Source organism: Hippopotamus amphibius, chromosome 9 (assembly GCF_030028045.1).
Source record: "Hippopotamus amphibius kiboko isolate mHipAmp2 chromosome 9, mHipAmp2.hap2, whole genome shotgun sequence".
NCBI lineage: Eukaryota > Metazoa > Chordata > Mammalia > Artiodactyla > Hippopotamidae > Hippopotamus > Hippopotamus amphibius.
Genome location: NC_080194.1, coordinates 74,492,800 through 74,513,918, shown reverse-complemented (window position 1 = coordinate 74,513,918; position 21,119 = coordinate 74,492,800). Strand labels below are relative to the sequence as shown.

The 21,119-nt window shown below is 37.3% G+C and overlaps 1 protein-coding gene across 1 annotated transcript in view; it reads left to right on the top strand.

Moving 5' to 3' along the window:
• The window catches only part of UVRAG (UV radiation resistance associated), a 320,954-nt gene that overhangs the window by 69,846 nt on the left and 229,989 nt on the right, over positions 1-21,119 (top strand). The window contains exon 5 of the mRNA XM_057750060.1: positions 8,170-8,244. Within this exon, the coding sequence (XP_057606043.1) occupies positions 8,170-8,244 (75 nt within the window). The remainder of the gene's footprint in view (positions 1-8,169; positions 8,245-21,119) is intronic.

Genomic DNA, 21,119 nt, shown 5'->3' with positions numbered 1-21,119 from the left:
TTTTTCAGATTAAAAAAAAAAGTGAAACAACTCTGCCCTTATTTTGCATACCATACTTTATTTTGTGTTCTTTTGTAGTGACCAGAACAATGCATGCCATAAATGTTTTCCTTAACTAAATTCTAACCTGCTGTAAATTCTGTTTTACTTTCATATATATATGTTTTTCTGTTTTAGGGCTGGTCTTAATTAAAGCTCATGAAGCAGTGACTTTGGCTTAGGGTCTGTCTCCTCTCTTTTAGTCCCAAATGTGTGTTGCCTTTAGCCTGGCTAACCAGAGCTCTGCACTGAGGCACATGCGCTTTCTGTCTTCCCACCTGCTGTCGTGGGCGCTCTGTGTGTAGACTATGATATTAAGCACGTGTTTACATTTTGTGGGGGGTGGTGCTTCTTAACGTTAGAGCTGCAGGGCTATAGGCTTGTAGGGGAATTTTGTTTGCTTGTTTGTTTTTTGTTTTTTTGGCCAGAGAAGATGGCCTTCATTGTGCTTTTCAGTTCACACATTCCTTAGGTGGTTGTCTTCTTAAAATACCCAACTGTGCTTATGCCTAACGTACCCTAATTTCAGAGAGTTAGCATTCAGGTGTCTTCTTACAAAGTTGGTTATGTTAGTATAGCAGAGAACAAGAGAAAGAGAAAACATTTTTCTAAACCAATTAGACAGTTAATATCCTTGTAGAAAGTGACCTATGAAGTAGGTATAACAAGTAACATACTACTAGAAAATCAGATATAATAGAATTACAAATTTTTAGAGGAAAGCAAGGGTAAGATATATTGTAGTAATAGCCAGAATCACTTAGGTTCATTGATTGGTCATCTGCTTTCTAGTAGGCATTGTTCTCAGTGTTAAGGATCCAGAGACGAGTAAGATAAAGTTCTCAGACCCAGTAAATTGATGATCCATGAATACCTGCGAAGGGAGATATGGGAGTACGTTTAAGAGGTATTTAGACAAGTCTGGATAGAGTCAGGGAATGAATGACTTTTGAATGAAATTTTTAAACAAGGCAGGTTTTTTTTAAGGTTTAATTTACATACAATAAGATTTACCCTTTTAATATATATAGTTCAATGAGTTTGACAAATGTATGAAGTAAGTGAACACCACTATAATGAACAATGCTGCTGTGAATATTTAAATATAGGTCTTTGTGTTGACATAGTTGTCATTTCTCTTGAGTGAATACCCAGGAGTGGAATTTTTGGCTTTAATGGTAAATGCTATGTTGAAAATTATAAGAAACTGTGAAACTCTTTTTCCAAAGTGACTGTTGTTCTGCATTCCTGTCAGCAATGTATGATAGTTCCTTATCTTTGTAAGGACTTATTATTGTCAGTCTTGTTAATTTTCGCTATTCTGATAAAGTGGTATGTCATCCTGATTTTAATTTTCCTGATGATGAAATGATGTTTTGCAATAAAAATTATTTGCCAGCAGTCCCCCACCTTCTTTATTTGTAAAATGTTTGTTCAGGTCTTTTGCCCATTTTTTATTTGTTTGATTAAATTTTCATTATTGTGAGTTGTGAAATTCCCTTCAGTGTTCTGGATATGAGTTAGTCCTTTATGAGATATATGTTTTCCAAATATTTTATGCTAATCTATGGCTTGTCTTTTCATTTTTTTTTTAAGTGTCATACTTTTTGTTTCTTATCTAAGACGTCTCTGCCTAACCCAAGGTTACAAAGATTTTCTCTTATGAAGTTTTTTTAGAAGTTTTATAGCTTTAAGTTTTAGTTTTACATTTATGTCTATGATCCATTTTGAATTAACTTTTATATAAAGAACAAGATTCATTGTTTTGCAGATGGATGAACATTTGTTCCTGTATTGTTTATTGGAGAGGCTGTTATTTCTCCATTGAATTACCTTGTCTTTCTTGAAAATCAGTTGTTGAAAATCATTTATGTTGATCTATTTCTGGACCCTCTGTTCTGTTTCGTTGATCTGCATGTCTGTCCTTTTGCCAATACCAGCATGTCTTGATTACTGTAGTTTTATACAGTCTTGAATTCAGGTAATATGAATCCTGCAACTTTGTTATTTTCTCAAAAATTGTCTGGGCTTTCTAGATCTTTTGCCTTTACATATGTACTTCAGAATTAGTTTGTCAATTTCTACAAAAATCCTGCTATGTTTTTGATAGGTGTTGAATCTAAGAAATTGGGGGAAATTTGACAGCGTAGTATTGAGTGTTTCTCCATTCGTGAAAATCATCTTTGATTTCACTCATCAGTTATTTGTAGTTTTCAGCATACAGATCTTACACATATTATGTTAGATTTGTACCTATGGATTCCATGTTTGTTGATGCTAATGTAAATGGTATTCCATTTTAAAATATTCCGATTTGCAAGTTTTGTTCCTAGCATATGGAAACATTTCTGTATTGAGCTTGTATTCTATGACCTTGATCATAAATTCACTTATTAGATCCAGTAGACTTTTCTTTTGCTGATTCCTTTTGTAGATTGCCAGATGAGCAATCATGTTGGTTGTGAACAGAGAACGTTTAATTTCTTCCTTTCTAATGTTTGTCTTTTTCGTTTTTTTTTTTTCTTATTTTACTGGTTAAGACTATTGAGGTTCAATGCTGAATAGAAATAAGTAGAGTAAGCATCTTTGTTTTGTTGCTGTTCTTGAAGGAAAGCAGTCAGTCTTTCACTATTAAATATAATATTGAAACTGCACCTCAGATGGGATTCGAACCCACAACCTTCTAACCGAGACTGCACAACTTGTCTCAGGACTTAATGAAACTCAGGTTCTTTATGTCCTGATGCAGAAGGAATTCAGCGAGAGGCAAAATGATTGGTAGGAAGTAGATTTATTAATATAAGATGTTTGTGAAGGATCCAGGCAGGAAGGCAAGAGGGCTCTGCCCCAAGAACCAAGTGGGCTGCATTTTTATACTCAAAGGAAAAGTGGGGATGGAGAGAAGACCACCTTCCTCCTCTTTGTAAAGATGTTGCAGGAAAATGAGGCAGAAGAGGATGATCATGTCCCAGGTTTTGCCCACTTTTTGCCCTTTTATGGTCAACCTTGGAACTGTCATAGCACCTGTGGGTGTGTCATTTAGCATGCTGATGTATTACAATGAGCGTATAATGAGGCGCAAGGTCTCCTGGAAGTTGAGCCTTCTGCCATCTTGGGCCTAGTTGCTGCTAAACAGTTTTTGTTGTATTCAGTTTTCCTCAAAGGCTATGTCATTATTTTGTTTGTTTGTTTGTTTTGTTTGTTTGGCTGCGCCTCGCAGCTTGCAGGATCTTAGTTCCCCAACCAGGAATTGAACCTGGGCCACAGCAGTGAAAGTGCTGAATCCTAACCACTGGACTGCCAGGGAATTCCCAAGACTGTGTCATTATTTTAAAGGTCATGCCCTGCTCCCTTCCCTCCTGTCTCACTATTAGCCATAAAATTTTAAGACACTTTATTAGGTTGAGAAAGTTTCCTTTCATTTGTACTGAATTCAATTTGCTAGTAGTTTGTTAAGACTTCTTTCACCTATGTCCATGAAAGATATTAGTCTGTACTTTTCTTGCAGTGTCCTTGTCTGGTTTAGTATCAGAGTAATGCTGGTCTCATAAAATGGATTGGGAAATGTTACTATTCTTATATTTTCTGGATGAATTTGTATAGAATCGTTATTATTTATTCCACAGATATTTGACAGAATTCTTCAGTGAAGCCATCAGGGTGTTAAGATTTCTTTGTGAGAAAGTTTAAAAGTATGACTTCAATTACTTAATTAGCTGTGAGGCTGCTTAGGTTATCTATGTCTTCCTAAGTGAGCTTTGATAGTTTGTCTTCCAAAGAATTTGTCAATTTCACCTCTGATTTCAAATTTATTGGTATAAAATTTCCCGCATTACCATATTCTTTTAATGTATGTAGAATATATAATGATCCTTTCCTCTTTCATTCTTGCTATTGGTAATTTCTTTCTTCTCGCTTTTTCTGTTGATTACTTTGAATAGAGATTTCTCAGTTTCATCAGCTTTCCAAAGAACTAGTGTTTGGTTTTGCAATACTGTGTTTTATAAGAAATATATATTTGGTTTACAGTTCTTGGCTCATTGCTCCTAGAACTGTTGGTATTTCCTAAGTGTTGGGAATGATAAAGATGTCTTTTGTTATGTCAACGAAGTGACTTTTGGAAAGGCCCTGAGGGTGGGGGCTGGTTGTCCGTCAGAGCAACCATGTGATTAGAGGATTGAAACTTTCAGTCCCACCACCTGACCTCTTGGGAGAGGGGGTTGAATCTATTGCAATCAGTCATGCCTGTGTAATAAAGCCTCCATAAAAACAACAAAGGTTGGGGTTCTGAGAGCTTCTGGGTTGGTGAACACATAGAGATTGGTCCGCATGGTGCACTTGGAGAGGGCATAGAAGCTTTGTGCCCTGCCCCCATACCTTGCCCTATGAAGAAGCTCTTCTATTTGGCTGTTTCTGAGTTACATTCTTTCTTACTAAACTGGTGATCAGCAAGTAAAATATTTCCGAGTTCTGTGAGCCACTCCAGCAAAATTAATTGAACCCAAGGACGAGGTTGTGGGAATCTCTGTTTTATAGCCAGTTGGTCAGAAGTACAGGTAACAAACAGTCTGTGCTTGGGTTTGACATTCTAAGTTGGAACCTCTAATCTGCAGCCAGTTAATTAGAAGCACAGATAACAACCTGGGCTTTTGACTGGCCTCTGGTGTGGGGGGTAGTCTTGTACTACTGAACCCTTAATCTGTGGAATCTGATGTAGACCTGAGAGCTGGACACCCTGCTGGTGTCCAAGAATTGCTTGTTATTGGTGTGGGAACCCCCCCCCCCCCATCCATTGAAATTGGGTTCCAGATCACCAAATGGTTTTGGGGTTTGGGGCGTTTTTTTTTTTTTTTTGCAATTTCATTGATTTCTGCTTTTATTCTTATTATTTTCTTCCTTTTGCTTGCTTTGGGTTTAATTTGCTCTAATTTGCTAGTTTCTTAAAGTATGATTCCTGGATTATTGATATGAGACTTCTCTTTTCTAAAATAAGCATTTAATAAATTTTCCTCCAAGCGTTGCTTTAGTTGTGACCCACAAATTTTGATATTGTATTTTCATTTTTGTTCAGTTTGAAATATTTTCTAATTTCCTTTTTATTTCTTCTTGACCCAAGGGTTACTGAGAGGTATGTTGTTTACTTTTCAAACATTTGTGGAGTTTTCAGATATCCTTCTCTTGTTGATTTCTACTTTAATTCTTTTGAGTTTAGAGACAGTAGCTTTATTTTAATCCTTTTAACTTTGTTGAGATTTATTTCGTGGTCTGTCTTGGTAAGTGTTTCATGCACATGTCATGGGTATTCTTTTGTCATTTGAATGGACTGAGTGATGATGCAACTTGTCCAAAGTCACGCACTTGTGCCAGAGCTACAACTGCAACCCAATTTCCTGAATAGCCTTTAGAGATAAGAGAGTTAATCATAGGAAGTTTTCCCCAGAAGTCATGAACTGAAGTTGGTTTTGACATGGATTTTGATGACAAAGAAGCAGAGTTTGAAAATAGCTCTATTCAAGGTGGGAATTTGGAGAATTTGTTGATAATACTTATATGGGGTATTTGTGGTGGCAGAAGTTTCTGTGCTTAGTTTAAGTGGTCAGAACTTTGTGTTAATACCAACAGCAATTGTCTATTAGTCTTTCAATGTTTGGGTGTATTTTTACATTCATGCAATCATTTTACATGCATTCAATGACCTTGGGACTTTTGAAGGTTGTGCAAGCAAGTAGTATTTTCCTCTCAGTATTTAACTGAGAAAACAGAAGTTCTGAGAAATTAAGTAATTTGTTAAAGGTCACACAATGATTGGTGGATTTAGGCTATTACTTGTTCCATTGCTCAGGCTATATTTATTATTCATTTCACTAACTTTAATTAGCTGTCTTTAAAAAGTGTGCCTTTTTGAAATAAAGGGATCAAAGTACAAGGTTGTGGTTGGATTAATAGGCTCTATATTCTGTAGTCTCCATATTAAGATTCTGACACGTTTTGGGGTAATTAATGGTAAAGGATAGTAGTATGGAGTATCGTGCAGCCTGTTTTGTTAATTTTCTTTGTTAATCAGAAACAAAGGGCTTTATGGTTGACTGATTCTGATACGTTCTTAGATTTTTTTTTCCGCCAATATTGTTCATGTCTAACTTCCAAAAGTACTTTCAAATCCCATGATATTTGGATTCATTTCATGTATATGACACCACTGTAAAATAGAGCAAGGAGTGTTTCTGCTTTCGGCTGATGAGGGAATTAAAGCATGGCCCATTAACACTGATCAGTGATTACATGTTGAGTAAGAGTGCTAGGTATTAGGGCTATAAAGATAAACAAGTCAGAGTTCCTTATGAAGCACTTGAAGGTTGGAATTAGAACCCAGATCACTTGAATCTTTTTTTTTTAAGCCCGATATCTCTTCAAGTCCCAGAACCACGTTGTCTCTTATTTTTCAACAAATTAACTTAATGCCCATCATTATGAGGCTTATGCTTTGAAAACTTTTTGTTCGGGACTTCCCTGGTGGCGCAGTAGTTAAGAATCCGCCTGCCAATGCAGTGGACACGGATTCTGTTCCTGGTCCGGGAACGTCCCACATGCCATGGAGCAGCTAAGCCTGTGCTCCACAACTACTGAGCCTGTGCTCTAGAGCCTGTGAGCCACAACTGTTGAGCCCATATGCTGCAACTACTGAAGCCCGCACGCCTAGAGCCTGTGTTTTGCAACAAGAAAAGCCACTGCACACAGCAACAAAGAGTAGCCCCTGTTCTCTGCAACTAGAGAAAGCCTGTGCACAGCAAAGGAGACCCAACACAGCCAATAAATAAATGAATTTATTAAAAACAAAAAAACAAAACCCCAAAATGTTACCTTCATGTTAGATTCACTCCTGCCCATAATCTCATCCACTCTCCCCTTTCTTTAGTGGCATGTATTTTTCTGGTTTTAAAAGTAATACATGTACTTCATGGATAATTTGGAAAAATTTGAAAAGCACAGGGAGGAGAATAAAAAATTATGTGTAATCCTTCTGCCCAGCTGCAGCCATTAACATTTTGATGCATATGATTTTAATCTTTTTTCTCCTGAGGTATGTATGTATGTATATAAAATATTTTATGGTTGTAAAATTTTGAGTTTTTTCTAATCTTGAAACTGATTTCATAGTGCTTTCTCTTTAAAATGAAGCGTTTCTTGAAATTGGTTTATAGTTTTCATTATAAGCTCATTGTGGGCCCATCTTTTGGTATTGTATTCAGTATTGTATTCAGTTAAGTAGACGATGTAGGTAAACAGGGAGCATGTGATTAATTTTGCTCTCATAATAGATGTAGCAGGTATGGAAGTCAGATAAATGTTCATAGAAAGGCTTTGGCCTTTCTATTTCTAGCTAGAAAGAAGAGATGAAGTATTCTATTCTGGTAATCCCCGACTTGAACCCTCACATTAATCCTTCACTGCAAAAGCAATTAAAGCGTTTTTTAGCCATAGCTCTTTCTGATCAAATAACTAAATCTGTTTTTATAGACTTTTATATAGTATAAAGATTTTTTTAAAGATTTTTAAAAAAAGTGTTCTTCAATTTTAAAAGTTTTAATTCTCCCACCTTTTAGGCGAAGTTTAATTTGAGGTGGCACTGACTGAGGCTCAAATCAGTTGCATTTGAAAGAATAGTAGACAGAAAATAATTAGTAGACTTTTGAAGACTTTGGGAATTGGATATTTAAACTGTCTTTTTTGAAAATAGAAAATAATATTAACCTTTTATGTTTTTTCTAGAGCTTCATGTTTTTTAAAGCACTCTAACAGACTAACCGGACTGTGTTTTCTTTGAGATCAGAGAATATATAGTGTGCCTCTGAATTCCCTCTACTTAAGGAATATGCTTTCTGTAACCTCAAGAAATGCTTGTGGAAAATGTGTGTGAATGATGGTGCCTGTGATCTCATGTGAGGACTCTGACTACAGCAGGAAACTCTAAATTGATTAGCTGGTCTTATAAGTGGTTTGTTTTCTGCTGGCTTGTTAGATGTAGCCAACCCTATTTCTCAACATTGAAGTAGGTCCTGTCATTTTCTAATCATATTAAAATTTGATTGGAATGAGATGAACTAATAACGTGTTTTCCTCCTCTCTTAGATTCATGCCCGCAACCAAAATGAAATAATTTTTGGGCTGAATGATGGCTATTATGGTGCTCCATTTGAACATAAGGTAAGAGGATTTGCATGACGCTCTGAGTTTTGTTTAGTGCAGGTGTGCCTTGACATATCGAGTCAAAGCTCTGTGTAAATAGAATCATGTTTTAAGTATCATTATAAGTTTGTTGTTTAGTGTGGCTTAGGGTGAATGCTTTTTAAAGTGAAAACTCTTTTTGTAACCATACCAATATATGTTTTCTAAATCCAGATTATATTACTTTTCCTAAAAGAAAATCTCAAGTAGTTGTTTTCTACATAATTCTTTAGGGGTTAAAGAAGAATAGTGAATTTTAATTAAATGTAATATGATTTTATTGAACGTTTCAGATATCTTTTACATCTTTGAATAAATTTCAGAAGCCTGAGGCAGGTTATTGTAGTCAGTTATATTATAGTTTGTGCTGTCTAATCTAAAGGCGATTAGAGAAAGGAGAGGTTTTTACCAAGTACCTGCTATCTGTGGTACCATGTCAGGTGATTCATGTTCTTTATCCTGCTTAATACTAGCCACAAACCAATGAGGCGAGTTTTCTACATTATTTTCTCTTAGTGATCATGTTGTTTTCTAATTCTTGGTTGTCTGAAATGCTGTTGCTAGACTGCTCCATTCATTCAATAGCTATTTATTGAACACCCGCTGTACATCAGCTACTGTGCTCTAAGTGCTAAGCTTACAATGGTGAGCAAACAGATTTTTTTTCCCCTGCTGTCATGGAGTGTATGAGGGAGACAAACACTGATAAAGTAACCTAATACATAACTATATAAACACAAATGGTGATAAGTGGTATAAAAGCATGTGATGAGGACCTTACCTACTCTTGTGGCTCAAGAAAGTTCTTCAGGGACTTGACTTTTAAGGTTATAATTCAGAAGATGAATAGAAATGAACAGTGTGGAGTGGGGGCTGAATAGAAAGAGTATTCCGGGTAGAGGAGGGTAACATGTGAGAAGGCCACGAAATGCCAGGGGAAGTAGTAAGTTTTTGGAATTGGAAGAAGGTCTGGGTGATAAGGGAGAATGATACCAGATGAGGCTGGAAAGGTAGACAGGGACCACATAACACAGAACCTTTTCGAGGATTTTATCCTAAGATCAGTAGATTGTGTTGAAGGATTTTTAGCATGGCAGAGATACAATTAGATTTGTGTTTTAATAATTTCACTCTGGCTGCTGTAAGGACTGATCGTAGAAGAGGCGAGAATAAATGTGGGAAGACGATAAGAAGGATCTTACATTATAATGGGTAAGAGATTTCATACTTTGGAACAGGGTTATGTTAGAATAGCAGATAGATTTAGGAACGTTTTAGGAGGTAAAATCATTAGGACGTGAATTTAGGGTGTAGGAAAAAAGATTTTTTTCTGACTGCAAAACGAATTCATGCTATTATGTGTTAACATCCAAAGAAAGGATGACTTTTTTGTTTCTGGCTTAGATGAAGTAACCAGATGGATGAAGGTGCCAGGGACTGAGAGAACTAAGGACGCTGGAGGGAGACCAGCTTTGCTGGAGGCAGATCATGAATGAGTTGAGATTTGATTACATGGACTTTGAGATGCCGTCAAGATATCCAGTGTAGGTGTTAAAGTAGGCATTTGGATTATATGAGTCTGGAGTTCAGAGGAGAGAAGTAGGTTAGAGATATAAACATAGAGATATAATAATGGCAAATAGTTATTGAAACCATGAGTTCAGATAAGATAGACCAGGGACAAGTTGTACAGTGAGAAAAAAGGCACTTAATAATGGGCCTGAGGGTCTCCAACTTTTAAAGGCCAAATACGGGAGGAGAAGTGGCTGAGAAAGAATGGTGAGAGATAGATGAGGAAAAGAGAGTGAAGTCTCTTGTGGTACCTCAGAGGCTAAAGAAAGAGAGGTTTTTGTTTGGGTTTGGTTTTTGGTTTTTAAGGGAAAGGTGTGGTCAAATAAGATGAAGACTGAAAAAGGTCCAGTCAGTTTGGAAAAATGCAAGCTATTCTAGGTGACTTCATCAAAACTCAGTTCAAGCTCTGATAAGCTTTTCCCCTTTATTTTAAAGCCCTCTTCTTCTCTAAGTTCCTATGTACACTTTTGACATAGATTTACCACTTTATAGCTCTTTCTTCCTTTCTAGTCTGTAAGCTTCTTAAGGACAGATTTCCATATGTAGTTTTGAATTCCTAGTACCTATCCTAGTCCGTTAGACACAGTTTTTGCTTAGTAAAAATGTTTGATTTAATGAGAGAATTGTGAGAATTGCCACTGCTGTTGTTTGTAATGTCCCATTTATACAGTTAGCCATCCTGAGTCTGTTGAGGGATTAAGTTCCTCCTGCAACTGGTAACCAACTCACCATCTAGCACAATGTCTGATAATATTAATAGCTAATATCTATTGAACATACTATGTATCAAACTGTTTTAAGAGCTTTATATCTGTTACTTTGGTTACTCTTCCTAAGAATTCTGTAGCCAGATGCTAACAGTAGTTGAGATTTTGGGTAGGCCAGTAACTAGTACCCCTTTCTTGTCCTGAATTTAGAACAAGTTTAGAAATAAGACAGGTGATAAATGGAGATCAGAATGTTGGCGTTATTACAGATAAAACTGACAAATGGGGCTTAAATTCTGCAACTAAAAGAGCTTATATATAGTACTTCCTCCTAAGTTGAATCCCCATACTACCAAGTAACAAAACAAGCAAAACTGGGATCTTCCTCTTACAGGGACAAAGCTTGACCCTCTAAGACAAAAGCAGAATTTATGTGTACTTTACACAAGCTGTTCCTGAATGGGAGGGAACCTGGAAAGTACTGAGGCAATCATGTTCAACTTCCTAAGCTCAGCACTCAAGCTCCTGCCTATCCTGGGGAGGAGTGAGTGAAGGACACAGAGAAACTGGAAACATTTTTTTTTTTATAACCTTCTCTCCTAGAAAATGGAGTAGTTTTTCTGCTGTGTGGAAACATGGGAGTGCAGAGTAAGTGTTTCTCCCTAACAACCATAGCTAATGTTAAGTGAGCACTTACATGCCAGGCACTATTGTAAGTGCTTTACAAAGTTTACCTCATTTAAAGCCTACAGTTGTCCTTTTATAGAAGAGGATGCTGGCATAGAGAAGTTAAGTAACTTCCCTAAGATTACACAGCTACTAAGTTACAAAGCTGGGATTCAAGGCTAAATGATCAATAAATGTTTATTGAATAAATGTTTGTAATAAGTGGTACATTTTATTCTACAGTCCTTCAGTTCATAAGTTTTGTAAATTTATAAGATGAGCTTATCTTGCCCTGTACCAGCTTTCAAACGAACACCTGACGTATAGGTTGAATCTCCTTAAAAAGGTGTTCTTTTTTTGTTTTGTTTTTTGTTTTTTAAGAAAGCCATAAGCAGGGTTTCCAGTCAAGAAAGCATTGTAAGTGAAACTTTGAGCCCCTCTGCTGAACCAAACAAAAAACAGTGATTGATGAAATTGAGAAGAGACATACCTTGCTAAAACAAACAAAAAGCAAGTTAATAAACATCTCTGGAATAGAAATGGAATAGAGATGCAAAGAAGTGGGCAGAAGCCTTGGGTGTAGTTGCCTGAAAGATGGGCTCCTCTGGGCAAAATGAACGCTAAATGAACATACAAGCTGAGATAGGGCTCTCCCTCTTGCAAAAGAAGGCTAAGAGAAGATTTCTTAGAGAAACCACCAACCTTTAAGGATCATCTTAAAAGGGAAAATCTTAAATGCTAGCAAAGAGAAAGGAAATATTACCTACGAATTAGACTGACAGCAGCCTTCTTGTCAGCAACAGTAGATGCCAGAAGAAATATATCTTCAAAGTGCTGGTAACTGTTAATGTACAATTCTATTTCTGATAAACTTTCAGTCAAGGGTGAGGATGAAAGAAAGACAATTTTAAGTACACAAAGACTGAGGGTTTACTACCCACAGACCTTTTATCTATACTGAATGTTGCAGATAGAGAAATGATCCCACAGGGAATGTGTGGGATGTAACAACAGGTTACTGCAAGGTGCATGAAAATGGTGAAACATTAGTGAATTAGTTAACGTGACAAACTAAAAGGCACACAAAAACTAATATACAATAAGCTTGTATGTTTTAAGGTAAAACAAATGACCGTTGTTGTTCAAAGTACAGTCTGTGGATCAGATCTAGTCTAAGGACTGTCTGTCACCAGTCTGGGGAAAGCCAGGTATAAAAAGTGGAAGTAAATGTTCTTAAACATTTATAGCAGTTTGACATTATTGTGCCTTTTTATTGTATTTTATAAAAGTATCAGCTCACAGTGGACTGAAGGAAAAGCAACTGACCCTTTCCCACAGAGAGTTTGAGGAGCACTGCTCTAGACAGCAGTAATAAGGGGAGCGAGGCTGTTTTAAGAGTAAGACTCATCGAGGTCATCGATTCCTCTGGGAGGAGGATAGAGAAGATAGTAAACACGTTTGGAATTTCTTAGAAAAACTTGTGGTCAAGTGTGCGTGTTAAAAATTTAAAGATACCTAGTAAACACTAGAAACAGAATATAGATTTTTTAATTAGAGAGAAAAAAGGAGGGAATATAAGGAGTAGAAAAGTTTGTCAACTTGATAGGAGTTAGAAAAGGAAAACAAAAGAAAAATGGTAAACAAACATAGTATAGTGGTAGAAATAAGTCTAAATATACTTGTAATCACAATAATTGCATATGGATGACATCTGGTTGAAATATTTCATAAAGGATTAAAAAATGCTAGAGCAGCAAGGCTTTGAGAACAGGATTTTATTTTAAGAATGTATGTTCTGTACAGAAGAGGAAAGGTTGCACTTGTAAAGCAATAAGGAAGCATGTTTTAAAGCAACTATTTATTTATTTATTTACTTATTTATTATTTTTTGGCCACACCACATGCCGTGTGGGATCTTAGTTCCCCGACCAAGGATTGAGCCCACACCCCTTGCATTGGAAGCATGGAGTCTTAACCACTGAACTGCCAGTGAGTCCCAAAAGCAACTTTTTAAATAGTGAATAAAGTTTTTGTTGACCAGTTCTTCAGCATTCTTATTTTTTTTACATTAGTTGTAACCAGAAACACATTTATTATTACTTCTGATCATTATATTGCTGTTATTCCTTCCTCTGTCCACATTAAAGTGTCTTCAGCCACCATGGTCTAAAAGCTGAACTTACGTATTTGCTCAAAACTTTTGCCTCTGTTTATCTGCTTCTCAAAAAGGCTTTACTCATTTCTTTTAGGAACCTGGTAAATCTCTCAGCTTTTTGCTACGTTGGACATTGATATTCAGTTTCACTATAAGGAATGTGTTTGGAAACTATTTAATACACTTGAAAATCTTTGACTAAAGTATATACCATGAGTTTGAATCCTTCATTCTGTAACTTCTGCTGGCATTATTAGGAAGTGATATATTCTTGTTAATTTTATGTAGTAAAATTTCATTTATTTGGTATACAGATGTATAACTCTTACATATTTAACAGCAATGCAGACAGAAATAATTGAATAAATGATGATAAAAATTATCTTTAGCTGTAAACATGATTCATAATTTTTTTTCTATCAGTAAATTTTAAGTACCTACTGTGTGCCCATTATTAAACTAAGTACTATGGGATACAAAAGTATTAGATGCAGATTCACAAACATTTATTCTTTTAGCTGAGATAAAAAGCAGCATTCATTTCAGAAGAGCTCCAGTTTATAAATAGATTTAGTCTGAAACATTATTTTTGATATCAGTTGTTTGGGTCTTAACACAGGTGAGTTATAGCAGGACCTTAAATAATTTGAAGAGAACCTTAGGAAGAGGTTGGTGAATAAGGTTAGGTGACCTGGAGAGATGTCTCCCAGGTGGATTTTACTGCTAGGAAAGCAGTTGGCGAGCATGGGGAATGAGAGGCTGTTGGGCCAACTCTTGATCCAGTAAGCTGGAAACTTTTCAGTGACAGCGCCAAATCCTAACCACTTAGGCCACCAGGGAATTCCCAAGTTAGAAACTTTTCAAATTCCTGTGCAGGAGTTTTGCCTTTAATATGGAAGTGTAAGGTTATCTTTGCCTGAATTTCCTTTTGGCAACAACTCTTCTTTTGGGGGAGGATGCTGACAACTACCTGGGTGAATGTACACTCCTAGTGGTTAAGAATATGGGTTTTGGGGTCAGATTGATGTGACTTTACTTCCAGGCACTACTGCTGCTTACCTGTGAGAGAGATTTTGGGCAAATTGAGTCATCTCTAAGTTTGTTTTTTCATCTATAAATGAAGGTAACACTTTCTACCGCATCATAAATTGTTGGAAATATTAAAGGTGATAATGTACATTACAAGCCTGGCACATGAGTAGAGTTCAATAATATGTGGAAACTACTACTCACTAGGCTCTAAACCCTATGATAAGAGGGATTATATTTCTAATGCTTGCCACTGTGTCAGCATTGTATCCCTTGAACAGTGCTTGGCCTGTAGTAGGTGCTCATTTTGTTAATGAATGCAGGTGAATGTTTGCTATATTTAGGACTATCATAGTAATAATTGAGATTAAAAACCTCTAGGGGATGGTATTTTTCTCTCCTACCCTACCTTATCCTTAGCCCCAACTTTTGGAGTTTTATTTTTATGTAACTCATGCTGTCATTAATAACTCTAACTATTATGTTATTGAGAAAGTGCAAAAAGCTTTAGATTGTTAAGAATTCTCGTTCTCAGACTAAAAACTATAGCAGCAGTATCTTCAGAGTCCAGTAGATGGCAATGCTTTCTCATTTTAATGGAAAAAAATTGGAGCAGGAGTAGAATCCAAATAAAAAAGATCAAACCTTTTTGGAATAATGACACTCAGGAGGTTGAAATAGGAATTTGGCGATTAATTTCACAAACGCAGCCACATAACTTGATCATCTCAAGTACATAGTCCAGCTGAGATTGAAGTTTTAGGAACAGCAGCAAGTTTTAGGGTCTGTTCTGAGAGCCTGTACAAATGAAAATTCCTTATTTAGTATTTTTCAAGGCATGATACTTTTGAAAAGTAGAAAACCTGAATTCTAATCCCACTTTTGTTCTGGTGCTAATTGTGTTCCTTGAGCAAATCACTTAACCTCCCTTAGTTTGGGTTCCTCATTTCAAAACTAAGAAAATTCTAATCAGCTGATTAATCCTAGAAGGAGTATTTTTGTTTAGCTCAACATCTTTATCTCACGGATGAAGAAATCAGGGAGCCTCATGAGCTCTTGAACTTGATGTGGAAAGGTAGTTTTTTGCTTTAAGTGATAACTTAGAGATAGCCATAATAATAACATATATATATGTATAATATAATAAAATCACTACATACTTTCATAGCTCTTTTACTTTTAAGGATTTGCCTATAAATTATTTTATTTCATTCTTACAACAGCCTGTGGGGAAGGCAGAGCAACTATTATTAGTAGTTTTAGTAGTAGTAGCAGCAGCAGCAGGCATCTGATAGCTGATAGTAAGTATTTGGGGAATAAATGAATGGCCAGGATATGAGTTAGTTAGAACCAGGATCAGAGCACATCTCTGTCTTTCTAGATGGGCACTTTCTTCATTTTACCATGTCACCTGTGTAAAAGTGATGAGTAGATGATTTTCATCATTTAATTCCTTTTTGAGGTTTTTTCTGTCGTTTTACTTGACTAACTGTGATTGTGGTTAAATGCTGTTAGAGATATCTTCTTTAACTTATAGCAACTCAGGTGGGCAAATATTAGTATTTTTGTTTTCAGAATGAAGATGCTGAAACCTAAAAAAGTCAAGAAATTTTTGTTTAGTAAACTTTATAGAACTGAGAAATTAAAAGATGGCTGGTCAAATTCATAGATGCCAACATTTCCAAAGCACGTCCCACATGGTACTCAAGCAGAACATATAGAAGTGGGGATTAAGTGCGTCAAGCAGCCTAAGTTTTAGCAGCAGAGAAGAGGATATGTTATAAATTGTACGCAGGTCTCTCAGAATGTCATCGAGTAAAAGTTGGACGATCACAAAAATAGCTCCTTCCTATACATATTCTATTCACTTTTTCTCGCAGAGCTCTCCCCCCACCTGGCCCCCCAGCCAGGATAAAAATACGAGAACCAGGCCAGACAGATCCTGAGGGGCTGTTTCTAATAACTGCCTGCTTTGTTATAAAACATCTAGGTGTCTGAGCTCAGTTTAAGTCCAGGGTAGAACTTTGTTTCTGAATTATTTGAGCTGGTGTGATATCCTAGTAATAGTATTACTCCATGAGGGTATGGAGCTTTTGAAAACTATTACCGTTGCTAGTTTTCGTTTACTGAGTGCCTACTGTACGTCAGACACTATACCATTTACTTTACATGTTTTATTTAATCTGTGTAACACCTCCATGAGGTAGTTATCATTTTATAGGTATAGTATCCTAGAAGAAAGCAATCAACTACTCATGCAAGATTACTTAGTAAGTAGCAGAACCATGATTTGAAACCAGGTCTGATTTATTCAGAGGCTTTCTCTTTTAACAACTATGCTGCGTGGAATCTCTACATTTCTTCCTACTTCACATGGCATGTCAGAGTACCATGTCATTCTCTTTACATTTAACCAGAGATATCCAGTATGTGTGTTGTGAGAATCAAACAAGAGAGTACATGGGAAAATGCTTTGAACAGTATAAAGCGCATTATTGTACAGACTTTGGATATTTGTTATTGTAGAGTGGGCATGCAATGCCCATGAGGCCATCAACCCACCAAAGTCCACAAAAGTTCCACACATTAGTCACTCTATTTGGCTTCCCTTTGAGTCTTTTTTTTTTCCTTTTCTCTTGGATCAGCTTAGCTTCTGACAGATGTTTGGAAAATCATCTCATCCTGTAATTCATATTTATAAAACCTGCTGCTGCAGTGTGGTCCCCATTCTCTCTCTTCATTGAAGCCAGAGAGTAATCTGGGAAAATGCCATGTTTCCTGTTATGAATTTGGAGGATCTTGTCTCCTTAGCACAATTTTTGAGCTTTTCAGAATTTTAATACTGGAAAATTCAAAGCCGAGCATGGTTCTTCATATAGATGTTTAAGATTCTTAGAAAGTAAACAGAAACAGAGTTCCAGATCCATCCTCACTAGGGGATTCAGAGAGTTGAAACTTTTGTTTAAATTTTGAAAACTTGTCTTTTCTTGCTTAGATTTATAATGAGAGCATTCTTGACTTTTTTTTTTCCTTTCCCCTCTGTGAGTCAGTTTCGGTTTAAATGTTCCCCTAGAAAGCTGGGAATCCTTTCTTCTTCTTTTTACCTAGTTAACATCATACCGCTGTTGCCTTCTAGTCCCTCTCACTCCTGTCTTCTCTCACAGGCACAGTAGCTGTGTATACCTCCTTCCCTCTCTCAAGGGCGTAAGCTCCTTTAGGGCTGAGGTTGTGTCTTACTTCTTTAGTCCTGGGATTTAGAGTAGACTTTGTTTAGAAGATATTTTTCCGGAGTGAATGAAGTCCACTAGGATCATATGGTTCCTATCTCTATTCTGTAGTATACTTTTCTCTTAAAAGATGGCTACTTTAGCAGGGTTACTTCAGTCCTCTTGTTATGGAGTTACATTGATGACATTTAATCCACTTCGTGCTTGGAGTATGTGACTATGATTGTGATTATTTTTTGAAGGTAGTTTAAGACACTGAAGTGTGAAGAAGAACCTCTTCATCCCTGTTGACTTGAATTAAAAAAAAGAAAATTGATTTTAGTTTCAGGAGCTGTGTACCTTTGCTTAATAACACTATTCTTATTTTCATTGCTTCTTACTGTTTTGAAGAAGAAAACGTCTGCTGTCTCCAACCTCAGACCAGATCTGGGGGGATATACATATTCAGCTCAGGTTCAGTTCGAAGAAGAGGTCTTGCTTTCCCTCCTTAACAGCTCAGCATCTGGGCTTTGTCAGAGCTCAGGGGCAGTGGGTGTCCGAGGCTTGCAGGTGCTTGACAGGGATACATGCACAGTTTTACTCAGTTTAAACTTGGCTGACATTTCAAAGTGTGTTAATGTCCAAATGAACATACACACGTTGGAACACAGGCTGTCTTTCAATTCATCAGGTAGCGATTTCAGGAGGAGCTGTACAAATAAATACTATATTTTCAAAAAGTATACTCGTTACATCTGAACATGTGCTCAAGTAGTAGAATGAGCCATTGTTTTTTATCCTTGTTCATTATGAAATAGTCCTAGAAGAACGACTATTTGCAGAGCTCACTTACAGTTTAAAGAACAATGTATAAAGTCCACTATCAGTCCAACTGGGTCAAGCTTTCGCTGGGCCCTTAAGCAGTTTTCCTCAGGCTTCCATTTGGGCCTTTGTCTTCTCATTAACACATTGTATCTGGATGATTCAGATCTCTCCCAAATCTGCATCTCCAGTCAGTGCTTCCATATATATAGACTTGAGTCAGATTGCTTGAATGTTTCAGAGACACATACTCTCCACAATTGCCAAACTGAGTGCAATTCCCTCCCCATCTCAAAAAACCTCCTCTTATTTTGTTCCTTAGTTCAGTGAATGGTACTGCTGTCCATCCACTTTCTTAGGTCAACATCCTGAACGCCTCCTTCTTTCTTTGAGTCACTTTTTTTTTTTTTTTTTTAATTTTGCCCATTTTTTTAGTTGAGTTGTTTGTTTTCTTTTTTTTTTTAAATTAATTTATTTATTTATTTTACTGCTGTGTTGGGTCTTTTTTGCTGTGCGTGGGCTTTCTTTCAGTTGCCGTGAGTGGGGGCTACTCTTCGTTGTGGTGCGCGGGCTCCTTGCGGTGGCTTTTCTTATTGTGGAGCATGGGCTCTAGGCGCGTGGGCTTCAGTAGTTGCAGCACATGGGCTCAATAGTTGTGGCTCACGGGCTCTAAAGCACAGGCTCAGTAGTTGTGGCGCACGGGCTTAGTTGCTCCGCGGCATGTGGGATCTTCCTGGAGCAGGGCTTGAACCCGTGTCCCCTGCATTGGCAGGCAGATTCTCAACCACTGCACCAGCTAGGAAGCCCTGAGTCACTTTTTTTGAAGCACTACTTAAGGTGTCTGCTAACATCTGCTTCTTTCTTGGTTTGCCGTTGTAGCCAGATTTATCTTCCTAAAATGCTGGTCATGTCCCTCCTTCATTCACATCATTTCAGAGTAATTAATGACTTGTAAAGTCTGATTCCTGATTTTGAAATACCTCATCCATAACACTTTCTTAAGCTAAAATTTAGCCATCTCAGTTTTAGAGCTTAAGTCTCCTTTCCATAGAAAGGTTTTCTGTGACATAGCCCCTAAGTCCAGTAGCACCTTGCCTTTCATTTTCTTGTCACTATCCTTTTTTGGGGGGGCGGGGGGGGCTGTATTGGGTCTTTGTTGCTGCATGCAGGCTTTCTCTAGCTGTGGTGAGTGGGGGCTGCTCTTCGTTGCAGTGTGTGGGCTTCTCATTTCAGTGGCTTTTCTTGTTGCAGAGCGCGGGCTCACGGGCTCAGTAGTTGTGGCGCACGGGCTTTGTTGCCCCGAGGCATGTGGGATCTTCCCAAGTCAGGGATTGAACCCATGTCCCCTGCATTGGTAGGCAGATTCTCAACCACTGTGCCACCAGGGAAGTCCCAGTCTTGTTACTCTCCTTAACCAGTTAGATTCTGATTACCCATTTGCTCATCTCTCTTTCTTACGAGACTGTACACTGTGTAAAGGCAGGGGCAGTGTCTGTCTGTATCCCTAGTGCTGAATTATCCCTAGTGCTTAGCACTGTGCCTGGCATGTAGTAATAATTCAGTAAATATTTGTTGACTGAGTGAATGAATGTTTTACTAGCAGATCGTCTAAAATTCTGCTGAGATATGCTACTTGGTTGTCATCAGTTGTATAGCTTGTTATTCAAAATTCTCTGTGTTTAGTTTCTGCTCCACTTCTGCATAGACATCTGCCATTGGCAAATTATTTTACTTTAAATGGACCTCTTCATTTTTCTCTCCAGGTTTGCTTTCCCTTCTAGTTTTTTACATTTTTATTAACTTTTTATTAACTATTTTTCCATTTACCCAGGCCTCAAATTTTGTGGTTAGTTTTGATTGATTTCTTTTATCCACTCAATTCATTCAGCTACTAGACTCTTTTGAGTCCTTCTTTGAAATCACTCATATAAATGGCTACTTTTCCATCTCCATTGCCATGATCCAAGCTCAGCCCAGCACCCCTATAAGGCTGAATTACTGCAGTAGTTTCCTGGCGGGCCTGTGGCTCTGGTCTCTTTGTCTCCACTTTGTCTTATTCATCACTGTCCGATTAATCTTCCTAAAGCATACTTTCATTTTTTTATTCCTTTGCTTAAAGTTTGTATGGAGTAACTTCTCCTTGTCTGCTAGATGTGTCCAAATCTCTGACCTAATTTCCTCTTCTCCATCAGCCTAAATTCAGTCAGTGGTGTAGTACTGTTGGTTATATCTCTGCTTTTATCTTTACTTCTTTTCTATCTCTTTTTTTCTTCAGCGTTTGAGATCTCATTACCTCTAGTGTGTGATTTTTTAGAATAGCCTCCTAAGGGGGTGTCTGGATATTCTGCTTCCTCTAATTTGTTGTATTTGTCATTACCAGAGTAACCTTCCTTAAATGCAGCTCTGATCATTGTCCTACATTGTGAGAAACCTTTCACGAGTTCTTATTGCATGTAGGTTGTCTGACTTTTTAGTATGACATTCAAGGCTTTCTGTGCTCTGGCCCTCTCAACCTAGTTATATGGCTATATCTCCCACTGTTTCCCCCTCCAGGGTTCTGAGTAATTTTGACATCACTGGAGCTGAACAAATTGGGCCACTATTTAATTTTCTCTGAATACAGCTTGTTTCCCACTGTCATGCTTTGGCTAAAGGTGCTGCGTCTGTGTGGGACTTTCCTTCACTGCCATTCAGCTT